Source organism: Mauremys mutica, chromosome 6 (assembly GCF_020497125.1).
Source record: "Mauremys mutica isolate MM-2020 ecotype Southern chromosome 6, ASM2049712v1, whole genome shotgun sequence".
NCBI lineage: Eukaryota > Metazoa > Chordata > Testudines > Geoemydidae > Mauremys > Mauremys mutica.
The window spans coordinates 69,160,616-69,187,970 of record NC_059077.1 but is presented as its reverse complement, the minus strand read 5'-3'; the positions used below and the strand labels follow the sequence as shown (position 1 = coordinate 69,187,970).

The window sequence follows — 27,355 nt, the reverse complement described above, 5'->3', positions numbered from 1 at the left end:
TAGTGGGATAAGGTGCTTAGCACCTGTTGCTAGTTACAGTGGACTTATAGCCCCCTGATTTTAAACCCACCCTTCCTGAGATGAACACTTGGTCTCTCCAAAACTCTGCTGGATTTGAAAGTGCCCTAGACCAGGTATACACTAGAGACTTTTGCCGGTATAATAATGTTGGTTGGAGTGTGGTTATTTTGTTTGGGGAACTGGTATAAGCTATACTAGCATAGAGTTTTGCTAGTATAGCTTGTGCCACGAGGGTTTGCCAGTATAGCTATTCTGACAAACATTTTCTAGTATAGACTAAACTGTAGAGGGGATGACTCTCCTTCCCTTCTTTCTTTTCTTCCCCATTGAAGGTGTGTGTTAGAGGGGGTTTTTTTGGTTGAGGAAGGAATAAAGATCCTACAATGTGAAGTAAAAGCTCAATTTCTGAACCTATATGCTCTCATACTTTAAGATTTGTTACAACGATCATTTCTCATCCATTCATTTTCTTAGCTCCAGCACTGAAGAAACAGAAATAAATATAATTGAATATGTTTGAAGTCATACTTAGAACTGAGGATTCTGCTTTTATGTTTGACTCAGTTTGCCTAATCGGTAGTCACTTTGACTACTCACATCTAACCCTCTGTTGTGGTTTGGATCTAGCCCACTTGAAGTATATAGCTGGATACATGATTGACTAAAACAAATGATTTGTTCTTCAGAATCTTAAACAGATTCTAGCCTTTAGGCTTCTTACAAAGGTTAGTTCACAACCGGAAGACTGTAGTGCTGTCTGACGCCTCATTTATATCTAAAACTTAGCTACATAGCTCAGAGGTGTGAAAAATTTGCATGCCCTCAGTGACCCAGTTGGTCAACCTGACCCGCACTATAAATGCAGTTAGGTGGATGAAAGAATTCTTCTGTCAACATGGCTACCACTTGTCAGAGAGGCAGATTACCTACATAAATGGGGGCGGGGGGGAATCCTTCTGTCATTGTAGGCATGTCTACTCTGGAGTGTTAGAGTGGCACAGCTGAAGCGTCATAGTTGTGTTGCAATAGTTGATGTAGCATAGACGTGCCCTGAGTCTCAAACAGCTCCATGAGAACTACCCTCTTCATTTCAGTAGGGTATATTGAGTGTCAGATTTCCAAGTTGAGTGTGGATTTTCAGATAAGTTAGGCACTCAGTGTTTTTACTTAGCATGTGCAGTAACCACAGTTATACATACATACATACATACATACAAACAAAACAGGTAATTGCATGCACAAATGGCAATAAAAGGCAGAAATAGTGGTGGGAGAGGTGCCCTGTATCACTTTTTCCATTGCATGCTGCTTAGTGCAACAGTCACATAATGAACAGTTTAGTTACTACACGAGGACTTTTTTTTCCTCCAATCTTTGTGTAAAACTCCCGTTGTCACTAGTGGAAGTTCTGGTGTGGCTCAGGGTTACTATGTGGTTCTACGTTTGTAGACTTGGCCCATAATTTAAAACATAATCTGGCCTTTTCCAAGGCAAGAGTTTGACTCCCCTGGTGGGTCTGGGCGGGGGGGGGAGGCAATTGGTTCAGGGAGGGGGATAATTTGAGTTAGTCTTATCTCCTGCTCAGGTGAAAGGGATCTTTTTCCAGCTATCTATTGTTATGATTGTTTATAACTGGAACAGTGAGTGGTTATGAACTTCATTTTGATTTTGTTGCTGCTTTAAACTTTCAATAGGCATTCAGACCATTAAAACCAAAAGTTAACACTAGATGGTGCTATTTCCTAACTACCTGTACCTTTAAATTCAATGTTTCAGCTGACAACATGCAGCTTGCTAGAGTCCTTTCATGTATTTAAACAGTCAAGGTAATAGCATTTCCTTGTGCCACTGTCAACACTTAAAAAAACAAAAACAAAAAGCAAACAAAAAGAAATTGCAGAGACAAAGTGGATGAGGTAATATCTTTTATTGGACCAACTTCTGTTGTTGAGAGAGAAGCTTTCAAGGTACACAGAGCTCTTCAGGTCTGAGAAAGGTACTCAGTGTCACAGCTAAATACAAAATTGAACAGATAGAATATGTGCTAACTACTTACGCAAACTAAGAGACCATTGAATGTCCTTTTAACATCCCTGTTCATAGGACAAAAAGGAGGGATTAGTGAGTTACAGACAGTTGTAATAAGCTATAAATCTAGTGTTATTAAGACCATGATTTTTAGTGTCTATCAAACTTATACATTTAAGCTCCCAGAAATCCTGTTTCTTACAGCTTGCTCTTAAATAGTGTCTGGATTTTTTTGATCTTTTTTTAAAAAATGGAATATTTGTCTCCTTGTTGCAAACACCCTTATTAACATCAAGGGAGAGTAGGTGAGCCATTGTGGAACACCACCAACCTACTGCATGAGAGGAAAGTGCAACTGTACAGTAACAAAATAGAAAAGTGTTTATATAGAAGTACAGTAACTCACTTAAAGTCATCCCGGTTAATGTTGTTTCATTATGTTGCTGATCAATTAGGGAACATGCTCATTTAAAGTTGTATGATGCTCCCTTCTAACGTCTTTCGGCATCCGCATGCTTTGTTCACTGCTTGCAGGAAGAGCAGCCCATTGGAACCAGGGTGGACCGGCAGCCCACCCATCAGCTCCCCGCTCCCCTAAGTTCCCTGTGCGGCAGCTGCCCAGCAGGCTATCAGTCAACAGTTCAGCTGTCTCTCCCCCCGCCCCCCCGCCACTGTCATGTGCTGCTTCTGCCCTCTGCCTTGGAACTGCTCACAGAGACTCCTGCTTGCTTTGCAGAGGTGCGAAGGGGGGGGGGTGGCTAATGTCAGGGTGTCCCTCTTCTCCTGTGCCCCACTTACCCCATATAGAGCAGGGAGGGGACATGGTCAGAGAGAGCTTGGGGCAGCAGCTGCTGTCTCAACTTCCTGATCCACTTGAAAAGACAATGCACTGAAGAGTGGGTCAGCTTTAAGGGGCAGTGTGCATCTCTCTCTCCCACACACAAGGTGTGTGTGTGTCTGCTATGCTGTCTCCCCTCCCTCCTGTTCATGTTGCCTTGATGAGAGGCTGCATTAACAATGTGTTAACCCTTGAGGGCTCAGCGAAGTGCTAGTTCATCATTTAGCAGCAAGGCATTCCCTGGGTAATATCCCACCCTCTAACTTCACCACCTCAACCAAGCTTCACAATCATCATAGCTGTGAACAGGATTAAACTGTTGGTTTAAAATGTATACTGTGTATATATCTATCTAATAGTTTTTGTCTGGTGAAAAAAATTTCCTTGGAACCTAAACCCCCCCCCCGCCCGCCAATTTACATTAATTCTTATGGGGAAATTGGATTCGCTTAACATCGTTTCGCTTAAAGTCGCATTTTCCAGGAACATAACTACAACATTAAGCGAGGATTTACTGTATTATGTGCATAAACTGGAAAATACCAAAAAAAAAAATGTTGCTGTCTATTCCAGTTTAGCAGTCATTACTTTTAGGCCTGGTCTACACCACACAATTCGGTCAATGTAAGGCAGTTTACGTTGACCTAATTATGTCAGTGTACACATTACAGCCTTGTCCCGCTAATGTCTGTGCCCTACTACATCTACATAATAACTCCTCCACGAGAGATGTAGGGCTTATTTTGGGGTATGTCTTCACTAGCAATGTTAAAGCGCTGCCACGGCTGTGTAGTGACAGCACCAGCGCTGGGAGAGCTCTCCCCCAGCACTATAAAAATCCCACCTCCACGAGGAGAGTAGCTCCCAGCACTGTCTATACTGCCACTTTACAGCACTGAAACTTGCAGCGCTCGGGTGTGTTTTTGACACCCCTGAGTGATAAAGCTGCAATGCTGTAAAGTGGCAGTGTAGACAAGATCTTGATGTATTTAGGGCAACAGAGTACTGTTACTTACTTTGTCAGTTGGCTGTTTTGTCAATTTCATAGCTGCCATGTTGGAGCCGTGAAATTGACAAAAAAGCCAGGCAGCTAGATCCTGGCTGCCCATGGCTCCCCACTTCCAGCCAGGCTGCTTCCCTGAGGCTCCCTGCTCAAGAAGGAACGAAGTCCTCAGCAGCTCCTCTCCTCCCTCTCCCCCTCCCCCCCCCCCGCCCTTCATCCCCCGGCTTTAAGCCGGGAGCCGAGAACCTGGGCAGGCTGCCGGGGCCCTGGCAGGGAAATGTGTGGAGCTGAGAGCCTTGGCTCTTAGGTCCCCACATTGCCCCAACTCAGTCAGTGGAAGTGCTCCTGGTGAGGACCAGCACCATTGACAGAAGGAGAGTGGTGCGGCCATCAGCCACTTCAGTAATTACTGTGGTGTTTGTAAGTCAACCTAACATAGATTGACTTGTTTGTAATGTAGACATGTCCTTAGTTATAGTAGGTTAGAAATTCAAAGAAAAGTGATTTTCATGTTGGTATATTTGTCAGATTTGCTGTGTGAACCTCTTTTCAAGGATTTATTGTTGGGTCATAGTGATGGTTTGAGGAATCTGTCTACATATGATTAATGATAAAATTGTCATGGAAGTCTCAGTTTCTGTGACTTTCAGAGACCTCTGTGACATTTTCCACTTCAGCGCCAGTGGGGGGGGGCCCTGGAGCCCTTGGGCGCTATGGCAACAGGTTTGGGACATTTCTCTCCACTCCCCCGACAGCAGTGCTTGGGCTCTCTTTCTCCCGTTTGTGCTTCAGGCAGCTTCCCACCACCCATTATTTTTGGAGAGTCACAGACAGATCACAGGTGTCCGTGAGTTTTTGTTTGTTGCCTGTGATCTGTCTGTGACTTTTACTAAAAATAACTGACACAGTTCTAACCTTAAGTATGATACCTGAATTCTGTTTTATATTGTAGAATTATTGTATCAGAGATTCCACATCCACAGAGGAAATTCCATCATTTGCTGAGTGGGCTATAGCGTGTACTATCAGACCAGGGGCAATGGAAAGTCTTTAACCTTAACAGTTATGCTTTGACCCAGCAATGGGAATGGTAAGAGGATTGCCTGAGTGGGGAAACCAGTTTGACCAAGGTTCTGTCCAGCGGGGTGGTCAAGTGGAAAGTGGAAAATCACCAGCAGAACAAAAAAAACAGGTATTTGGAGGGGGACACGCACATTCAAGGGATGCACAGAGCAAGACACAGGAAGCTTGGGGTAGAAGAGAGGAACAGACAGTTGGTTTGGTAGCAGTGGAGTCCAGTTTAACTGTGGGACCAGCCAAGGTCAGAGAAAGTTAGGTGAACTAGAGAGGGAAAGAGGCTCCTTATTTCTGAAGAGAAACCTTAAGCTTCAGAAGAAGGGTCCTGGACATCCCAGAGGTGTCTGCCCAAGCTCAAAGAACTGTTCAGAGTGGTGAGGAAACTGAGACAGGGAAAATAAGTGTTTATTATTTTGTCTAGAGAAAATAACAACGCCACTAGCCGTCACCCAACTAAAACCTTTCCAGCACATCATCAAAGATCTACAACCTATTCTGAAAGATGATCTCTCAGTCTCTCAGATCTTGGGAGACAGACCTGTCCTCGCTTACAGACAGCCCCCAACCTGAAGCAAATACTCACCAGTAACCACACACCACAGAACAAAAACACTAACCCAGGAACCTATCCTTGCAACAAATCCCGATGCCAACTCTGTCCACATCTATTAAAGTGACACCATCGTAGGTCCTAATAACATCAGCCATGCCATCAGGGGCTTGTTCACCTGCACATCTACCAATGTGATATATGCCATCATGTGCCATCAATGCCCCTCTGCCATGTACATTGGCCAAACCGGACAGTCTCTATGTAAAAGAATAAAATGACACAAATCTGACATCAGGAATCATAACATTCAGATACCAGTAGGAGAACACTTCAACCTCTCTCGTCACTCATTAACAGACTTAAAGACTATTTTGCAACAGCAAAGCTTCAAAAACACTCCAACGAGAAACTGCTGAACTTGAATTAGTATGCAAACTAGATACCATCAATTGAGGCTTACATAGAGACTGGGAATGGCTGAGCCATTACACACATTGAATCTATTTCCCCATGTTAAGTATCCTCACACCTTCTTGTCAAACAGTCTGAAATGGGCTATCTTGATTATCACTATAAACGTTTGTTTTTCTCCTGCTGACAATAGCTCATCTTAATTAGCCTCTTAGAGTTGGTTGGGGAACTCCCACCTTTTCATGTTCAGGATGTGTGCGTGTGTGTGTGTGTGTGTGTGTGTACACATACACCTCCTCACTATATGTTCCATTCTATGCATCCGATTAAGTGGGTGTAGCCCACGAAAGCTTATGCTCAAATAAATTTGTTAGCCTCTAAGGTGCCACAAGTACTCCTGTTCTTTTTGTGGATACAGACTAACACAAACCTGTATTTCTCATGCTGCTTAATAAAGAGTAAATAGTGGTGTTTAGAATCCAATGCAAAACCTGTGTCTGTTTTGCTTTTACTGTCACATGTCCCCAGGGGCTAGGCAGTTGGACCATGTTGTCTCCGTTCTCAGGAGGGGGTGCTAAACCAAGCCTGCACCCCAAGTGTGTGACTAGATACCCCAAGTCAGAGGCAGTGCCTGGACTCTGTTCAGATTCAGGAGGCTTAAAGAGCACTCAGAGCCCTGTGAGATGGGCTCCAAACACAACAGCCTAGGGAGCATCCAGCCAGAAGGAAAGCTCTACCAGTGCTCTGTCTGTATGTAACAGACGTATAAATATTTTGGTCTGACTTGTTCATGCCAGAATTGCCCAGCTAAAAGTTAGTTGTTTTCACTTCCTCTTGATCATTTCCTCTGTCAGCTTAAAACCTTCTATTTTTAAACTCTGGAACTGCCACTTGGAATATGACTATCTAATTGCAATATAGCTATGCAACTCTTGGAAGCATCCACATATTGGCATGAAATACAAATAGCCCTTTTACTTAGGATGACAAGATGTCTCTCTCTGGAGTTCCTTAGTCACTAGAGTGCTGTGTTCCCTTCCCATGGAGTGAGGGCATTACCTCTAAGCTGCTAGCCAGGAAATACCAAAACTCTAGACTAGTATATTGGTCTAGCTGACCAGAAGACTCACTAAAATAAATGTCCAAAAAAAGTCAGTCTAGTAGCAACTGTGGGGTGTGGGCTTTTTGTTGTGGTTTTTTTTTTTAATTGAAAATTAGCTACTGGGTTCAGGATTCTGTTTCTGACATCAAACACCAAAATAGTGCAGGAAAGAAATCAGGGAACTGCATTCCCTGACAGGTAAAAGTACTGAAAGGAAGTTAGAAATTGGCTTCTCTAAAAATGAATTTATTTTTAAAACCACATTTTCTTTGTTGTAGTTGTCAAAGTTCCCACGCTAAGTGCGTCACTGACCCCTCCTGGTCTCTTTAAGTGCAGCTCCAGTCAGGTCTCAGACATCAAGCTGTCTCAGGGTGGAATCTCTCGATCGTCCCACTCTCAGGCCTTGGCTACACTGGCGCTTTACAGCGCTGCAACTTTCTAGCTCAGGGGTGTGAAAAAACACCTCCCTGAGCGCAGCAAGTTACAGCGCTGTAAAGCGCCATTGTAAACAGTGCCCCAGCTGTAAGCTAATCCCCTTGCGGAGATGGATACCTGCAGCGCTGGGAGAGCTCTCTCCTGGCGCTGCGACCACACTCGCACTTCAAAGCGCTGCCGCGGGAGCGCTCCCGCAGCAGCGCTTTGGAGTTTCGAGTGTAGCCAAGCCCTCAGACTGGGGTCTAGGCTGTGAGTTAATCATAGAAGTGTAGGTCTGGGAGGGACCTCGAGAGGTCATCTAGTAATGTTCATTACTTGCTCCTCTGGAAGCAAAGATCAGTAGTATCCAGTGACCAGACAGCCTTCTTAAAGCAAAGTATGTATTTAGAATCTCAGAGGGAAAAGGTCTCAAAACAATAAACAGACTGTAGGTATGTCTAGCTAGCTTCTTCAAGGTTTGTCCCCTGGAATTTTGGGAAGGGTTCAACTGCTTCCGACATTCACACAGGACCTTTCTCTCTTCCATCTTGATTGTTTTGTTCCTGGAAAAAACAGTTCACAATGCATCCCCTTCTCTCCAAAAAGTCCTTTTAACTCTTTAGTGCCTCTTTGATCTCTAGGCTCCCAACTTTGGCAAAACAGCTGTGTAACTTTGGGCTGGAGGTAGGCCATTGCCCTGTAATTGCTCCTCCCAAGTGTGCATTTGGAGGGAGCTGTTGCACTGCATTCCTGTTCATTTTTGCAACAGTCACCTATTAAGTTAAATCCGCATATTCTTATGGGAAAGTCTAATAATGCAATACACAGTAACGTCACCTCACTGACCAGGCCACATACAATATTTATAAAATTACGTTAGTATTTTTAGATAATTGCGTTGTCACTCCACGTTTGCCACAGTAGTGCATACAGAAGAAAAGGTAGATGCTGGGGTTGGATCATCTCCTTTAACTATTGGAACTTGTATTCAGTTTAACTGCAAAACAGCCCTAGTCCCAGCACATTCATAGATGCAACAAGCAACTTTACTATATTTCTTTCTAAACTATAAAGGAAGAAAAGTGCCCCATAATCATAAACCTAAGACTGTTCAATGAGCAAGATTTTGAAATGTATTTGTAACTTAAGTCTAAACGTATTTGTTACTGTTTTAGTTTAAGTATTTTTTTCCTTAAAAATTGGCCAACTAGCGATTCTGGTTGTGTCTCAGTCAGCTGATCCTATTTTTTTTTTTTAGAAAAAATGACATGGAACCCTCAGAGTACCAAGTTATGCTGTAGCTAATTTCTGTACATAAATTTACTCAATTTCTTTACATAAAACTACTCTACGTAAATTTCATAGACTTTGAGAAGGTTTTTTATAGCGTTCACAGGAGCAACCTATGGCGTATTCTACAGGCAAATGGAATCCCTCTCCTTATAATCAATATAATCAAAAGCTTTTATTTCAACTTTACATGCAGTGTTGATCACAGTGAGCTCAGTTTTAAAGTCAAAACAGAAATACATCAGTGGTGTCATGTCTGCAGTCCTCTTCAACATTGCCATCAACTGAGTAATGCAGCATGCAACAGAAGACATGCCAAGAAGCCAGAGCCATCCTTAGGCATATCCAGCATATGGGGTTGCATAGGACACCTGAAAATTTGGGCCACCCTTGGGCCTTAGTGTCAGCTCTCCTGCCTCTTTCTATCCCTCTTCTGACCCTTCCCGCAGGCTTCCAGAGCTAGCTGCTGAAGTCTGGTGACCGTTACTCTGGAGGAGATCTAGTATAAAATCCTTTGTTCTGCCTAAAGTCTTTGGAAACATGTTTTTTAAAGTTGGTGAAATTTCTTAAATGTCTATTGTTATGGAGATCACACAAAGTAAATTAGTGTTCCCTTTTTTCTAAAAGCAATGAACATTGTTATGAACACACTAAACCTCTGACTGATTAATTTAAAATGTCTTTCAGTGAGTTAAATATGTAATAATCTGGAATGATTTTATGAAGGTTTGTGTACATTTAAAATATAAAATCAGCTTAGAAGTACGGATTAAGAAAATGTAAAACAGAGAAGAGCTGCATCATGTATTCCATAATATTTAATGTTTTATTCAGCAGGATAGCTGACTTCCCCTTACAACAAAGTTTTTGTAAATAAATCTGACAAACTTCAGTGTGTATCAAAAAAACTGACATTTTTATTTCCAAGTTTAGTTCTTTTAATTAGGTGCCTTCTGCATGTCCATTCTTCACCTTCTGGCATGCAGTGGAAAACATGCTCCATTTTCTTTAGAAAGAAACTGCAGAAGAGTGGGGGGGGGGTTATTTTTGTTTTTTCAAATGTCATTTGCTTCATTTGGGTTCAGGGATTTTGCTGGAAGGGGGTGATCAGGGAAGTAAGAAAGAAGGGAGACAGTGGGGAGAGAGCGGGGCCTGGGCAGAGCAGGGGTGGAGTATGGGCAGGGTCATAGGCGGGCTCAGGAGCCAGCTTCGCCCCACAGCAGGTAAGAGCAGGTAAGAGCAGGTCAGCTCCCGCACACCCAGTGCGCACTGCAGTCTCCTTAGTCAGGGCGTATTCACAGAGCCGAATGCATCAGTGCCGCGCATTCTGCGTGAGGGAGAGGGTGCGGGGCTCTCTGCTGGGAACTGCAGGCAGGATGGCTCATTATCCTTTGCTGCCTCACCCCACTCCACCCCTGGGCTGCCATCAGGCATAGGGGCACCAGTTTAATAATACTGCTTAGGGCCCCATAAATCCTAAAGACGACCCTGCAAGAGGCATTAAATAGACACCCTTCTCATCCCTTGAAGACCTGGACTTCACACACCATATACAAGAAAAAACAACTCGACTCAACATATTCAGCCAGCAAATTGGACTGAAAATCAACCGCAGTAAGACAGATATCATGACCTTTACTATTGCCTCACCATCACCAGTACGGATAGAGGATTGTTCTCACCAATGTAGAAACGTTCACATGCTTGGGCAGCACCATCAGCTAGCACAGTGGAACAAGCCAGGACATCCGGAACAAAATCAATAAAGCCAGGAACACCTTCAGGAGCTTTAAATACAGTCTGGAAATCAACATACAAAACCAAACTCAAGATTTATCAGAGCTGCATACTTTCAACATCACTTTATAGTGCAGAATGCTGGGGAATGAGAAAGTATGACATGTCCAAACTGACTTCATTCCATACAACTTGCCTCAGAAAAATCCTCTGTATCTTTTGGCCCAGAACAATCTCAAACCAAGATCTATTGACACAGTGCAACCAAAAGGATCCTGAGCACCATTGTTACCAGGAGGTGTTGGAGATGGATTGGCCATGTGATTTGGATGGAAACTGATTCCATCACCGGAGTAGCAATAAGATGGACACCTGAAGACAAGCAAAAGTGACACTGCCCGCAAACAACATGGCGAAGAGCTGTGGAAGCCAAGCTGAAAAATCTGTGGCACAGCTGGGGAACCATTGAACGAAACAGTCAGGAGTGGAGGAGTTTTGTCACTGCCTTAAATGCCAGAGGCATAATGGGAACATGATGAATTTCTGTAGCCCCATGATCTTATGTCATTAACTATGTCCTCATTCTCTTCCTTCATTGTTTCATACTTGTTGCATCTGCTCTAAAATTGAATTGTAAAACTTTTTGGGCTGGGGAGACTCTTGCTACTTGCTTATACAGGGGCCCAGCACAATGGGGCCTTCACCTAAGTGCTGAGAAACTAGATCTAGGGACCTTTCTGTTAGAGAAACTTGCATCAGTATAGTTACTAGTAAGTTTCTACTGTAGACATGACACACAAATCTAAAGTGGGGCCTCAACTGGTAAATCACACCAGTGTAAGATGCCTCTGTATCTGTGCACAGTTAATCTGTATTCGATTCTTATGGCTTGCTGTGTAACTACATAGTCTGGTTAGTTTCTCTAATCCAGACAGGGGCTAGGACTTTTAGATCAGAGCTAAGGGTGTAAAAGCAAAATTAAGGGGGCTTAAGAGCACCTAGTTGAGTGGAATTAGAGCAGTCACTAGCCTTTCATCTCTGGAAGCCCTTGAGTCAAGCCAGCTATGTTACTACAGCTCAGAGAGGCATATTTGAGCTGTGTAGAGGATCTGTGCTGTGCTTGACTTTTGATGGTGTGCGGTATGCGTTTGTATGTCCTAATTACTCAGATATCCTGAAGATCAACACAATATAAAACCTGTGAATAAGAGTTTCAGATTTGAATGATTGCTAAGTGAGCAATCTTCTCTTTTAAAAGCTTCTCATGCTTACAGATTTTGGAGGAGAGAGATAAGCAATGCTGTTGTTAAATCTTGTGGCCTTTCAGGCTATTTTAATTTTTAGATCATATCCTAACGTGTGGTTTAACATAATGAGCCTATCTACCATCATTATTAAATGGCTAAAAAAATCAGTGCCCACTTAAAACCATAGTAGTTGACTGATTTGCAGCTGATCTTAAACAGTCTTGGTGGATGGAAATCTGGAGGAAAACAACCTGTTTATACTATGTTTTTCCAACTAGGCAATTTCCTCATTCAAAACAGTGGAGGAAATTTCAACTAGCACAAAGTATATTTCAGCCAGGTGAAGCATTTTTGATCCTTGGCACTAAGATCATTCTGAAAGAACTTTCTGTTCCCTGAAAAAATATGCTGAGATTGCCAGTGTACTGAAAAGATAAAAGCAAGCAAGTAATGTTTTGATTTATGTTGAATTAACAGGTCTCGATCCTATCCAAAGAGTAATAATTTTAAATGGCTGTTTCAACAGAGTAAATGAAGTGTGTTTTTTTTCCCCTCCTAGGATCAAATTTAAATCGCTGTGGCTTCCGAGGATCTTCATATTTGGGGGTGCCATTCAATCCATCCAAGGTTAGTTGGCTGTGTGTGTGTGTTTGTGTGCGAGAGAGAGAGAGAAAAGATCCCTGTAATAACTAGTAAATGATCTTGTGGCTTCTTCAGAGCATAACTACATAACTATGAAGTGAATCTGAAGTGAATATAGAACCAAGAACCTTTTAAAGAAATGAATATTTAATTGTTTGCATTTTCATAGTAAAAAAAATCCCCACTACACCCCCACACACAGTACTGTGTCTCTATTTACAAATGGGGATGGAGAAATGGGTATATAGGTTGTAGATTCCCCAAACTATACAACAAATTGTCAGTGCTTGGTTTAGAAAATGGGGGTTCCTAATTGCAATCCACTGGACCTTACTGGGTAAAAAGCTTCTCTGGTCCAAGAACTACATATGGCCCATGTCCAGAAAAAGCAGAATTCCGCATGGCAAAGGAGATACTCAGTGTTTTCAACATTTATCTTTCTGTGTTCAACCTGAGGACACCGGAATCCTTCTCAAATATGTGTGAGACCCTACTCACATCTGTTGGGGGACGGGGGAGGGGCATGAATGGGATTGAGGATCAAGGGGATGGGAAATGTGGGGTATAGCAGATCCATTGCTTTTAATGATGGGGAAACTGGAAGTGAACAGAGGCTGCTGAAGACAATGGAGGATTTGTTAGGCTTCAAAGATATGAATAGAGTGGTAAGCTGAACAGGGAGAGGCAGCAGACGGCATGGGATCTGTGCAGCATCTGGGAGGATGGTGAAAAACAGGTCAGTTGCTGCTAATATGTGGGAAATGGAATGTAGTTTCAGGCAGGGGACAGATTCCAGCCAAATGTCTGGATGGGGAGAGAAGGGTGGAAATAGGATCAGAGAATTTTATGGGGGTTTGAAACTGGGAGGAGAGGGTGGGCATCTATGCATAGGAGTTGATTGACACTGGAGCAACAACTTACCTGCTCCTTTTGCATAGCAAATCAGCCAAGGCAGCAGAGCAGTTTCCTGCTTGGGCACACAGAGTGGCATCCCCTTTTTTGTAATTTACATCCCCAGTTTCCCTTCTACATTCAGCAAGGCTAAAGAATTGTGAAGGGGAGTTGATGCATCTCTACACTAGGCACTGCATTCTCAGCGTAATCTTCATTTCTTGGTTTGGTGTGGATCTGCCCCTTTTTAATACCATAGCTTGTGTCTGCATCATTTTACTCTAACATTGCAATAATCAGATGAATTTGTCACCTGTTATGATTGGCATTAGCCTCAGTCATATTCCACTACATACTGAACTGTTTCGCGGCCTCATGAGGAAAAAAATTAGTCTCTGTAACGCTCTTACAGAAATAAATGTAGTCGAGGGTCTGTAATTTTTAAGAGTTCTTGTTAAAATCTTATTAACCTTTAAATATGTAAATAACAATCCAAAACCTGAATAAGGTTGTAAACACATCTTTGGTCTGATACTGTAAGCCAGTCCTCTTTTTCAAATCACCATATAATCAGAACTTGATGGCTATCCCACAGCACTAGTGCAACATTGAGTGAGTGGACTCATCCACCATACGGGTGGCCACTAAATGACTGTATCATTCATAATATTGAAATAAAACTTTAAACAATTTAATGTAGTACATTAAATCAGGCCATGAATCATTGGGCGACTCATTTATGCCCAAATCCCCTCTCCTGCACAAAGCTTGAGGAACTGGGCTTAGCAAAAAGGTGTTTGGCTGAGGTCTTTGTAGAGCACCTTGAAGATGAAGAGTGTGATAAAAAGTGCTAAATATTGCTACAGGGTGTCAGCATTTCACTGGTGCTTTTTCATTTTGATGCGTCTGTTCAAACAGCACACAATTTAAGACGTGAATTTTCTCTTGTCAGGAAATTTGTTGCTGCCCAATACACTGTCCTATGCTCCGTAATTTAGCTTGTAGAAAGAGGCCAGGGGCTAATCTGTGAAAGTCAGTTAATGTACATTCTTGTCTTAAAAATGTGCTGATATAGGAATAGTTTTTATTTACATCCATGCATCAGTGCATTCTCTACTGCCTTTGGTGAAAAGGAATTGGATCTGCCTTTGTTATAATTGATATAAAAAAGGCTTAAAATATTGCCAATGCGACCTTCTTTCCTTTTCAGATAAATTAGAGTGATTTAATGAAAGAAACAAACTCTGGAACCCTTACCATGATAAAGCTGGCTTTAAATGATATAGAATCATAGAAATATAGGGTTGGGAGGGGCCCTCAAGAGGTTGTCTAGTCCCATTCTGCTGTGCTGAGGCAGGACTGGGCTCACAAAGTGGCAGCTTTAGGGTCTGGCGGGGCTCCTTCCTCACCTCTGGCAAGGGGCAATGGTAGCTCCCATGTCCCATCGAACTAGACGGAGGCTTCTATTCTGGATGTTGTGACCTCGCATCACTCTTGCCCACATGTTTGTTCATCCCCTCAAAAAATTCTAATAGACTGGTGAGGAATGCTACAAAAGCCATGCTGACTATTCCTCCAACATACCGCGTTTGTCTGTGTCTGATGATTTCTGTAGTTTTCAACCAGTTGCCTGGTACCAGTTGGGTGTACCAGTCCGTAATTTCCAGGATTGTCTCTAGAGCCTTTTTTAAACATGGATGTTACATTAGCAATACTCCATTCATCCGATACTGTGGCTGATTTAAGCAATAAGTTTCATATCACAGTTGGTAGTTCCGCAATTTCATATTTACGTTTCTTTTAAGTATTTGTAAGCTTCTTGCTCCTCCGCAAAGGTGTTAGATGGAGCTATGCAATTATATAGTTGCATTCAGGCATGTCTAGTCACATAAATTCCACTTCTGCAAAATGAATGATGAGATTAACATTACCTTTAAAATGTTGTCAATACTTTGAATACTTAATTGTAATTCACTGAATACTTAATTGTAATTAAAGAGCTTATGAAATCAAAATAAGTTAAACGTATTTTCTTTTAACTTTAGGGTCCTGGTATATCTCATCCCTATGACAGTGGGCACATAGCAATGACATACACTGGACTATCATGCTTGGTTATTCTTGGAGATGACTTGAGTCGAGTAAATAAAGATGCCTGCTTGGCAGGACTGAGAGCTCTCCAACTGGAAGATGGAAGGTACAGGACATTGTTTATTACAGAAGACACTGGAAATTTTTGAGGAAAACCTAACCATGGAACAAAATATACACTTCACCCCGTAAAATATCTGTGTTATGTCTTCTCCACCTTCCAGAAGCTTGTTTGCTGTGGTTGGTGTGAAAACTTTAGAATATAGGCAAGTTACCATGTACTCTATTGGGGTCTTGATGCGTTACAGGACTGGATGATTTCTTGGCCCAGTGCACATTCACTATTGGAAAGTTACTGGCTGGCCTGGTGACATGATGGTAGTGCTTTGTTGTGCCTTTCAGGAGAGGATACTAGGGATCCCTACTATATCTGGATTCTTTTTCTGCAGTCAGTAAAGATGAACTGCATTGCATAAACTAGCATTATACTGAGTTATCCTGCTTGTAATCAGTGAGAGGCAATTGGTCAGCCTGCTCCCCCCCAAAAAAAACAACAAAAAAAACTCCATACTCATTTCCTCCAAGCAGTACACTAACTTCTTCAGTCTACCTCCAACACAGTGAGCAAATGGCATGTGGAGCATGGGTATTTCTCTGTGGTGCTGGAAGCACTAGGTCTTGCTAGAAGAAAGATTGCAGAAGTGCAATATGTGCAGTACTATACTACAGCAAAGTTTGACTTTCTGCACAGTCTCTTCAGAATACCTTAGTCTCTAGAGGTGGAATGTGTCTTCAGTGGTAGCTAACTCTGAAGTCAAAGGTCAAAAGGTTTAAATGTCATTAGGAAATATGCTTATCTGGCTGCTAATGCAGTTATTCAGAGCTCTATCCATGCCAGGACCTTTGATCCAGTTTGCAGCCTCTACTGCTGGCTCTGTGCCCTGGTGTCTTGTCCTATTTAGAAGGATGCAGATGTCATTGGGACCAAAATCTTTGTGCATGTCCATTTGAAAAACCCCCACAAGTAGTTTTTATTTTAAAACATGAGAAAGTTAGACACACATTCTGCTGCAGTATGTGTAATGCAAAGTTGCAGCTTAGTACATAATTGTGTGAAAACAGCTAGTTTGTCTAGTCTGAATGAGGAACATCAACATGAATATAGCAGAGTAAATCAGACTTTCATTTTTAATGAAATCACAAACTTCCTTACCTAATAGCTTCCCCTCAAAATGACTCTAGTTATAAATCAGAATGTTTTAGCTTAGTTACTACATTAAGTGTGTATATAATATATAAAGGGTATGTATGCATTTTAAAAAAAAGAACTTGCAAATTTTTTAGCAATATTTGTTTCAGTACTAAAAATAGTGTTTCGACATCACCCAGCCAGTGATGTGGTTGTCTCAAGACTGATCTGCAAACAGTTCTAACCTGTTCAGTTAGCATTGTGATTTTTTTTTTTTAACAGAAATAGTTAACCAGCACAGCCCTAATACTTCCCCTTCCTGTACAGGAATCGCTACATTGATAAAACACCTCTGTAGCAATATAACTTCATCTAAGATAAGGGGATTGTACCGCTTTAAATTACACTGATGTAATTAAAGCTGTGCAATTTTTGTGTATAAACAAACCCTTAGTGGCTGCTGCTGTTTCAGTGATATTTTCTAGCTGAGAACATGTTACATCTAATGCATTGTAGGACTGAAAATATTGGCTTTCCTGTTAAAAAGCACTGCATATCTGTGTAAAACTTGTTTTAAAGTAAGCACTATACTTAAACTGTTCATTTATTTTTGAGTTAAGAATAGTTCAAGTTAAGAAGACTGTTTGTTTGTTTTTTATGTTCTATGTTTTGCAATTTCCAGTTGGTCTTTAGTGGGAATGTAGATTCCTTATGGTAGCTTTTTGAGTGATTGATTTTAAAGACCGTGAAAAGCATAATTAACGTGTTTTGGTGATTCCTTTCCTTGTAATTAGAAGAGAGATGCAAGAGACCCAGTGTACAAACTCAAGTTTTTCTAATAAGTCTTCAACAGACTGAGATTTTTGAACAGTATGTGGGGCTCTCAGGCTCTTAAATAATTTTTTAGGTTGTCTGGAGAACTAACCAAACTTATGCACCGTTAAGTCAACCAATCACTAGCTTTTTTTTCTGCTTGCAGAAAAGGTGGAGCAGAAAAAATTAATCCTATTACAGAAAGCATAAATGTTAGTTGATGTCAGCATAACCTTCAGTTGCTGTCCGGCACCCCCAAGCTGCTAAATTCTAAAAATGAATGCCAGGCATTAACTGAATTCCCTCTCTGTGGATCCAGTTGTGTTGATCCACAGTAATATATATCAGCCAAAAAGATACTGACTCCCAGAAATACCATCTGTATGATTGAATGAAGCCAACAATTTGTTTATGAAAATGGAACAGTCTCTTCTGAGGCTTTTTTTCATGACAGGTATATGGGAGTCCTAGACCCAACTTTTAAAGATATAGCAAAAATCCAAGCATGTGTACTATATTATAACATGAAACTTAAGCTGTGTTCTTCTAGAAACCAGAGGTATGCTTTAGAAATACCCAAGATTTTTTTTTTTCTGAAGGCCATCATAATGTTGGTAGGTCTTCATAAGCCTAAATTTTATTCCAGATTCAGTCAGGATAGCCTACTGAAAGCTCACATGGTGAAATAACTCTTGCTATGTATACACTTTAAAATGTATTTGAAATTCAATACAGTTTTAGTTAAGTATGATGCTAATTGAAGAAATGTAAGAGGTAATAGGGCTTGCGCTGTCTGTAAAGTAACCCACATTCTGCTATAAGACTGACTTAATAATCTGAATTTAATATGTTAAACTAAATGTGTATCTAAAGAGGTTTTTTTAATTACGGCAGAATAGAGAGGCTTGGAGGGGTGCACAGGAAATGTTGGGTAGAAGACTATAGAAAAAACACCAGAGCTGGTTACATGTAGAGCTCTGATCTGTGATTTTATTACATTCTGTCTGTGAATCCATTGTTAGACCTTGTAGAAATTTTGTGTGTAGCACTTCCCTAGAGGTCCTGCTGTCAGTCTTTGAAGAGAGTTTGTTCCTTCAAGAATGAACTGCCGTGGAATCTTGACTGTAAAAACATCTTCCATTTCTGAATCCTCTGTCCATGGTTTTTGCATTAGTACCCCAGCAAACCTGACCGTAAGTGGAATTTGTTTTGACTGCAGTGCAAGGCAAGTTAGCAATTGACCTCTAAATTACTTCGGAAATATTTTCCCTTAGTTACCATCTGATGTTCAGTTTTGGAGGAGAGAATTTCCCTAATTTGACAGTTGAATACTAGCCAAGGAAGTCCATCCATACTATAAAATATAGTAAGAGGCAAATAACATATTGCCTAACTGACACTCCCCATTCTTTGGAGTTGGAATATAGCAGCTTCTTAAGGAAGCAGAGCTGGTCTAAGACAGAGGGATTAAAACTTAAATAACATTCAGCTCAACTCCCAAATTCTCTGTAAAAATCAGCATTAGAAATGAAAACTTAACATGAATGGTCTTTATAAAGTGTACAGCAGCAAGAGAAGTGTATGTAGTTTGTTAGAAACTGGTAGGTTCTAACTGGTTGTGCTGTTATGATTCCCATTCATAGAATTAAAATCCAGGTTCTAAGTATTTAGCCTATTTGTAAAGGTATTTGAATAATTGTTGCTTAGCAGTGAATATTATACATGTACCCTCTCAAATTAACTGTTTTATACAATTCAACTTTTGTGTGTGCATAACCTGGATAGATCAGGATTATCTAAATGCTTATTGTCCATTTTAATCATCTAAGAATAAAATTCTAGTTCTTATCCCTCTCTGATTAAGGAAATTGGATTGACAGAATAATGGGCTGTTAGTATAAAGAGATTAATTAGCCTACATTTTACTTATTAAAATAAATTGCACTGCTATTATAAATGTGTCTCCGATCCACACATCTGATAGACATTTGTAAAACGTGGATCCCTTGACTTAGTTTTTTCTAAGTTTAAAAAATGTCTAGCAATTTAGGTTGGGTTTATAGCTAATGCAAAGTCCTTGTTTTAGGTCACACATTCTATGTGGGTAGTTAAAAATTTAACTGATAGCAGCTTTGAAAGAGCATATAATGAAGAGTAGAGTGTAATGATGTTGTTTCTGAAGGGACTATGATCCATTTCATTATTAAACTGAGACAGCAGTGTTAATTAAAATGGAAGTGTTGGCTTAATTTATTTTTAACTTACGAGTCAGGTGAGACTTACATGGATAGCACATGATAGGATTCTACAAAGTTAAACCATTTTCAAGAACTCAAAATTATTAAAATATAGTGCTAAGTTGCTTTCATAAACTGAAAATTCCAAATTCAAGGGGGTGTATACAACAGTATGTGATATTTCCAGAATTGAGCCTATTGTCTAGAGCAGGGGTCGGCAACCGGTGGCTCGTGGCTCGCCAGGGTAAGCACCCTGGCGGGCCAGCCCGGTTTGTTTATCTGCCGCGTCGGCAAGTTCGGCCGATCGCGGCTCCCACTGGCCGCGGTTCGCGGTCCCAGGCCAATGCGGGAGGCAGGAAGCGGCGTGAGCTGAGGGATGTTCTGGCCACGGCTTCCTGCCTCCCGCATTGGCCTGGGACCGCGAACCGCGGCCAGTGGGAGCCGTGATCGGCCGAACTTGCCGACGCGGCAGATAAACAAACCGGGCCGGCCCGCCAGGGTGCTTACCCTGGCGAGCCGCGAGCCACCGGTTGCCGACACCTGGTCTAGAGCAACTGACTAACATTTAATGGACTAAATTCTCAGACGTTTCTGTCAAGAAATTGCAAGTGTGCATTTGTTTGTCCAACTTAAGCACATGAATAGCCCAGTGTGCATGCAGACATTGATTTGCACCTCAGCTGGACACAGTCCTCTTGTAGCATGGCCCAATGCTAAGGTTTATGTAGAGCTTTTAAAGACAAAAGGATGACTTTAGTACTCCAGACTGGTGCTCGTAAGAAGCCATTTAAAAATACTTCTGCACACTTAACCTGCTTCAAATGTTTTTAAAGCTGCTAAGTATTCTAAGTAAACTGCTTATATTTGAGCCAAATGAAGTCTTGTCAGGAAGCTGTAAAGCAAAGTGTTGCAGTCTTGTTTTTGAGGTTGTGAAAGCACAAAATCCAAGGCCAGTGCCTGATCAGGGCAAGCAAACTAATAGTCTTGAAATATTCTGCGATTGTAAAAAGATTAAAGAAAAACATAATCAAACACTACAACATGAATGACGACACCACCACCACCACAATATATACAGTCCTAATACCAATTAAGTATGTTCATTCTTGTAATCTGTTCCATGATGTAATTAAAAATGGGTTAAATAACCAAGGCCAGGTCTTACCAAAATGAGCACCAAGATTGCTAGGGAGGAATTAAGAGGCAAAGAGAAATGTGGTGGTGTAATGATGGTAACTCATCTGTTACAGTGGAATATAGCAGATTGAAGAATGCAGATACTAAAATATTAATACATATACCCTGACATTGCCTAGATAAAATTCCCTGAGCCACTAAATGTAAATGGTTCATATCACTTGATAGCATATCATCAAAATAGAAAATTCAGTAAACTTAAATATGTGGTTGGATTAGTTGCCCTTCCAAATAGCGACATTGTACTCTTCAGAAGGACAATACTGTTTGAAATATTTAAGGAACTTCCTCTTGAGATGAGAAGTACAGTATATGATAAACAAGCCTGGGGTGTGTTTTTTGTGTGTGTGTTCATAATGTGATTGCCTTTGCAATGCATAATGAGAAAAATCTGTATTTCTTTTAGTTTCTGTGCTGTGCTTGAAGGTAGCGAGAATGACATGAGATTTGTGTACTGTGCTTCCTGTATTTGCTACATGCTGAACAACTGGTCAGGCATGGATATGAAGAAAGCGATAGAATATATTAGAAGAAGTATGGTGAGTTTTCCTTTTTTTTTTTTTATTATATTCTTCAAATCTTAAGACCATAGGTTTTCTGCATGCTGCAGCATGTGGCTAAAACAATCACCAGCACTACTGAATACAAGCCATAACCTTTCACATAGTCCTTTGTGTTTCCTGGTATACTGAGTTGAAAGAGGAGTAGTGGTACAGTAGTATTATAACTATAAAAAAACCACAAACCTTGGAGGATCCAGTGTAATCTCCCTGACGCAGTTAACATGTGGTTTGATCTTCCTGAACAAACTGGACAGAACAACATGTAACCATGTTTCTAGACTGCAACAGCCTTGGACTAAAGAAGCAGGGCTGTTCCAAAGTCTAAGATCATAGTTAAAACATCATTCCATCTCTCCTATACTGCAAGACAGACTTCAGTTGTTCACTGACATTGGATACTCTGTTGCCATGTTGCAATCAGTAGGTCCCTCAGCATGGTAGGACTTATAACGTAGACACTGAAGATGGACATTCCCAGTTTGTAACATTCACTGACATGAAAAATAGGCAGTCCTCCATTTATAAATAGTATAAAACTAGTAGCTGAAACCCTATGCTGTCACGTAGGTGTGGCAGTTGGGCCAGGTAAGCCACCATCTGTGCATTCTACTGCATTCCACCAGGGACACTGTTTCACGCAAATTAGCTGTAGCGTAATGGTGAGTGATTGAGTTGCTTCTATCAGAATGTTTTAGGACTTTTAATATGGCATCGATATAAGCCTTACCGTAGCTGTACACTGCTCGGTGTAATTTGTAAATGACTGAGAACTTAGAACTGGTACTCCAGCCTCGTCCTTCTGGACTTGTCAGTTGCCTTTGTCACAGTTGACCATACTCCTCTTGTCTTCCCTGGGCTTCTTTGACTCTTCTCTTCTTTTCTTCTGCTGCTGTCATTGCTTCTTCAGCATGACCTTTGGAGGATTCTCTTCATCCATCTACCCCCTCCCCCTGCTTTCTGAAGAGTTTCCATAGTGCTCTGTCCTTGGTCCCATTCCCTCTCTGCACCTTACCTCTGGATAATTTCATCTGCAAACACCATTTCAGCTATTGTCTGTATTTTCTCTCCCTACAGACCTATCTTCTTCCATCCAAACTGCAATCTTGGTCAGTCTGTCGGTCTGATATCTCCTTGTGGATGTCTGTCAGTTCAAACTCAACATGGCTAAAACAGAGCTCTGCATCTCCTCACCACCACTACTTCCCTTCTTCCCCCCAGGACTCCTCCCCCCCCCCCCCACAACTTCTTTGTCAATAACTGGACAACAGCACTAGTCTGCTTGCCACTTAAGCCCATAATCTGGGTGTCATCTTCAACTTGGACCTCTTTCTAGGTCCTCACATCTGGGCTATGTCAGAAGCATGCAGATTCTTTCTGCACGACATCTCTAAGATATAGCTTTTGCTATCCATCCTCACAGCCACTGCTCTCATCCAAGTTCCCATCATCTCGATTACTGCAATATCCTTCTCACTTGTCTTAACTCTGCAATCTTACTTCACTTATCCAATCAGAATGGAGCTGCAAATATGATTTTCCTAGGCTGTCGCTTTAACCATATCACTCCTCTTTACATCCCTCCACTGCTGTCACCACCTCTGTCACCTCAAACATAAGCTATTTGCCTTCATTTGAAAGTCCTTCATGTTCTATCCACATGTCTTGTTCTCTGCGAAGATATTGACTCCTGCCTCTGATCAGCCTGTGATACAAGCCTCCATTGCCCACTTGTTACATTTTCAAACACACAACTTTGTGTTTTCTCCCAGGCTGCCCCACACACTTGGGAAGAGCTCCCAGTAAACATCTGCAAAATTAACACATTCTCTTCCTTAAAACTCTCCTTTTCTCTCTATAAAAAGCTTGGCCATAGTTAGGCCACTGGCGTGCTGAGGCCACTGCCTGTCAAACTGATCAATATTGTCTCATTGTTTCCTTGTACTTCCCCAATCTGTCTGCATACACATCTGTTGTCATTTGTCTTATACTTAGATTGTGAGCTCTTTTGGGGCAAGGACCATCTTTTTGTTCTGTTTGTACAGCACTTTGCACAATGGGATCCTACTTGATAACTAAGGCTCCTTGGCTTTATGGTAATACAAATAATAAGGGAGCTATAGGAACAGACTCTGCTAGCTCTATACTTACTGGGGACTCTTTTCTGTCGGGGGAATCCCCGGCAGTGTCTGCTCCCTGGCCATCTATATTTAATTCTGGGCCAGTGTCAGAAAATCGCTACTATGTGGTGTGACCCCAGTGCAGGCCTGGTTATAGGTGAGCTCAAGTGTTGCTGTCGGGGCTAGGTACATTTGCTTACACAATTAGGAACCTAGGCTTTTTAAGTACGCTTTTCTAACCCTAACAGTTTGCAAAATATTGGACCTGAAGAGCACGTCTTCCTGATTACACTTTTGCTTCCCTTACACTTGAATTATGTTATCGTTTTAGCAGCCAGTATTTCAAGAACGAGTAGAGCTAGAAACTAATGCTTTATATCAGGCCGGCACAGCTCGTAAAGCAGCGAGGGCCGCGTTACTCCAAATCCGTGGCTGGGATTTAAAGGGCTCTGCACTCCCTGCGGCTGCGGGCAACCCAGAGCCTTTTGATTCTCGGCCGCGGCTGGGATTTAAAGGGCTCTACGCTCCCCGCCGCTGCGGGCAGCCCAGAGCCCTCTGACTTCCGGCCGCGGATGAGATTTAAAGGGCTCTGGGCTCCCTGCGGTTGCTGGCAGCCCAGAGCTCTTTGCTTCACAGCTGCGGCCGGGATTCAAAGGTCTCTGGAGTGCCCGCAGAGCGCCGTGTGCGGGGGATTTAGAATCCCCTCGCGGGCCGCATGTTGTGCAGGCCTGCTTTATATCATCAGAAATTAAAATAAAATTAACCACTGCTATTATACTAAGACTGCTGTGTGTGGTATTGTGTAGGCTACCAGGATGATCGATTTTCCCACCATATAAACAAGTCTTGCTGGATGTTTAATAAACAAATATAATAGCTACAGTTAAAGCGGCCTATAATGGATCCGTTGCATGAAGTGTAGAATCCCTGAAAGAAAATCTGCAATGTTGCTATTAAATGCTGAGTGCTGCAAATAACCTAAAATAAAAATATTTTATATTCAGATGTAGCCAGTAAATTTATTTTTGAAGTTGTAAGACTTTCAGTGTAAGACTTTCCTATCTAATGCAAGCTAAATATAGCCTTGCTTTCGTTTTTTTTCTTGCCAATGCTTAGCTCTATTATTTTTCTACAATAGTATCTTGTTTTGATAGTCCACTAATTACAAGCCAAAATAGATGGCATCATTAGTGAACTGTTGTCATACAAAGATGTGCTTTTGTTTCATCATATCTTATGTCACCATTTGCAAGTGCATGAGGCCTCTTTATATCTGAGTGCAAGTCATAGTTTTTTAACTTATTTTTTTAGTAATGCAAATTGTGACATGCAACTGAGGTACAAATAACTCGTTTAAGTAGCAGTGAGATTGATTAGCTGTAATAGATATTTGTAACTGAACTCCTAAATTCAAATTCTAAAATTTCCTGTTGTGTCAGAATTGAGACACAAACTTTAAATCCAAAAATTGCTACTGCAACTTGAATTGTAGAATTAAACACATCAGGAAAGGGAAAAGTTTTAAGACTGAACATACTTTTCAGACTAGAACTACACTTTAATGCTGTAACTGTCTAAACACTTCAGCCTCTCTAATCACTCAGTGACAGACTTGAAGGTGGCAATTTTGCAACAAAAAAACCAAAAACAGACTCCAAAGAGAGACTGCTGAACTCAAATTAATATGCAAATTAGATACAATTAACTCAGGCTTAAACAGAGACTGGGAATGGTTGGGTCATTACACTAATTGAATCTATTTCCCTATGTTAAGTTCTCCTCACACCTTCTATGGGTCATCTTAATTATCACTTCAAACGTTTTTTTTTCTCCTGCTGATGATAGCTCATCTCAATTGATTAGACTCTTCCTGTTGGTATGCATACTTCCACCTTTTCATGTTCTCTGTATGTATAAATATCTCCTGTCTGTGTGTTCCATTCTGTGCATCCGAAGAAGTGAGCTGTAGCTCACGAAAGCTTATGCTGAAATAAATTTTAGTCTCTAAGGTGCCACAAGTACTCCTGTTCTTTTTGTCTAAACATTGCATCTTTATAGATAATAGCGCTATGTGTATTCGTTGTTGTATCTACTGCCTTTACTGACTGCAATAAGTGGGTTCTTCTTATTCCTGTTCGGAACCTGTTTCTGCAGTGATGTTTCAGCTTTCCCTCGTCAGTAGAACTATCAAGTTCGGACCGCAGAATTTTTATTGTTCATGTGTAAACCTTAAAGTCCATTTTGACTTTCATATTTAGGGGTGAGTTTGTGACACTGAGGGGGGAAAAAAGATTAGTGAACTGAACAGGGGTGATTTGGAATCACTGATGCAATAAATATAAATAATACCATTTTTAGTTACCCTTGACAGTAGAGGGACAAATTAACTACCTTGATTATGATCATATCTCTACAGATTGACTGTGGTGCAAATGGGCAGGAATTGGAGTTAAGGTTGTGTTTAATTGATTTACACATTTCCTGATTTGGATAGGATTTAATTATTTAACTTTCATACTGTAGCAATGAATTCTTTTCATTGTCCTTTTTAAAATAAAAATTAGAAAATTTAGAGACAAAAATATCCCCATTTATTTAACAGGATCAAATCCTCAAAAAGCAACTGGTGCCTGTGTCTGTTAAAATTTCAGGCTAATTGTGCAGCTGAACATAGTGCACTATTTGGGTTGCACACTTAACTTTCCCCAGAGCTAATTACTTTGCAGTACATTAAGCACACCACCTCCTTTTACAATTATTCTGTTTATAGAGGTAACTAGCTTCGCCAGCCTAGCTCTTCTTTACTCCAGTGCTAATCATTTTGCCATTGCTCAGCAGTTAATGGGCATTTAGAGCTTGGTAGGACATAGGGACTCCATGCTCAAAATGCACAACTAACAGCTTATGGGAACTTTGTGCTGCATATGCTCAGTCTTCAAATGTTCATAGTGGTTGCTTAGAATCAACTTTTCCAAAGTTAGCCACGGTCATGCTCCTGCTTAAAGTTTATTTACGTCAAATGTGAACTTTCAGAATTCATCCTTTTTAGTCATCACTCCAAAAAAAAGACAGTGGTCAGAATTTTTGTCCAGTGAGGAATATTACAGTTCTTAATATGAAAGCAGAAAACAGCTAATGTGTTCTCTGTGATAAAGAATATTCACCTTCAAGCAGTGACAGTCGTGTGATCTTGAAGTGCTGGTCACCTGCTGTTTTGCTAGAAGTAGGAACATGGAAATCAGACCAGTGGTCTGTCGTGTCAATATACCATCTCTGATGGCGGCCCCTATTAGCTGCGTCAGAGGAAGATGTAAGAAACCCCTGGTCAACAATTAAGGAATAACCAGTCTATAGTCAACGGTTATGGAATAACCTAGCCATAGGGTAGTTTGCTTCCTAATTCTGCTAGTGATTTAATTTATTCTCTGAAGTATGAGGATCTATATGTAGCCTTTATTTTTAACGTTGGATATTCAGTATAAATATTGAATCCTTTTTGCAATCCTACGTTAACCACTTGGTGTCTAACAGAGTTCCAGAGGTGGTTTATGCATTTCTATGAATATTTTTCATGTTATCAATTGTAATAGTGTTGCCACTCAGTTTAATTGACTGCCTTTGTTCTTGTAGCATGGGCAGACTTAATAAGGTTGCTATATCTAACTTCTGTATATTTATTGTTTTGTTTATACATCAGTCGTGTTTCCTCTAAACAGTCCCAGACTTTGCATTTTCTTGACATATGATTGGTTTGTCAGGGTACTGCTTGCCTGCAGATCAATCCCTGCTTCTTCCCCAAGTCCCTCTCACAATTCAAGTCTCTCATGCCCTACCCATATGTTACTTCTTTGCGCCTCCCCTCCCGGCCCAGGTCATCTCTGTTACATGCAGAAT

General features: G+C 41.2%; 1 protein-coding gene across 1 annotated transcript in view; it reads left to right on the top strand.

Moving 5' to 3' along the window:
• Positions 1–27,355, top strand: part of PGGT1B (protein geranylgeranyltransferase type I subunit beta) — a 57,270-nt gene that overhangs the window by 16,517 nt on the left and 13,398 nt on the right. Inside the window, exons 3-5 of the mRNA XM_045020992.1 lie at positions 12,281–12,348; positions 15,300–15,451; positions 21,188–21,320. Coding sequence (XP_044876927.1) covers positions 12,281–12,348; positions 15,300–15,451; positions 21,188–21,320 — 353 coding nt within the window. The remainder of the gene's footprint in view (positions 1–12,280; positions 12,349–15,299; positions 15,452–21,187; positions 21,321–27,355) is intronic.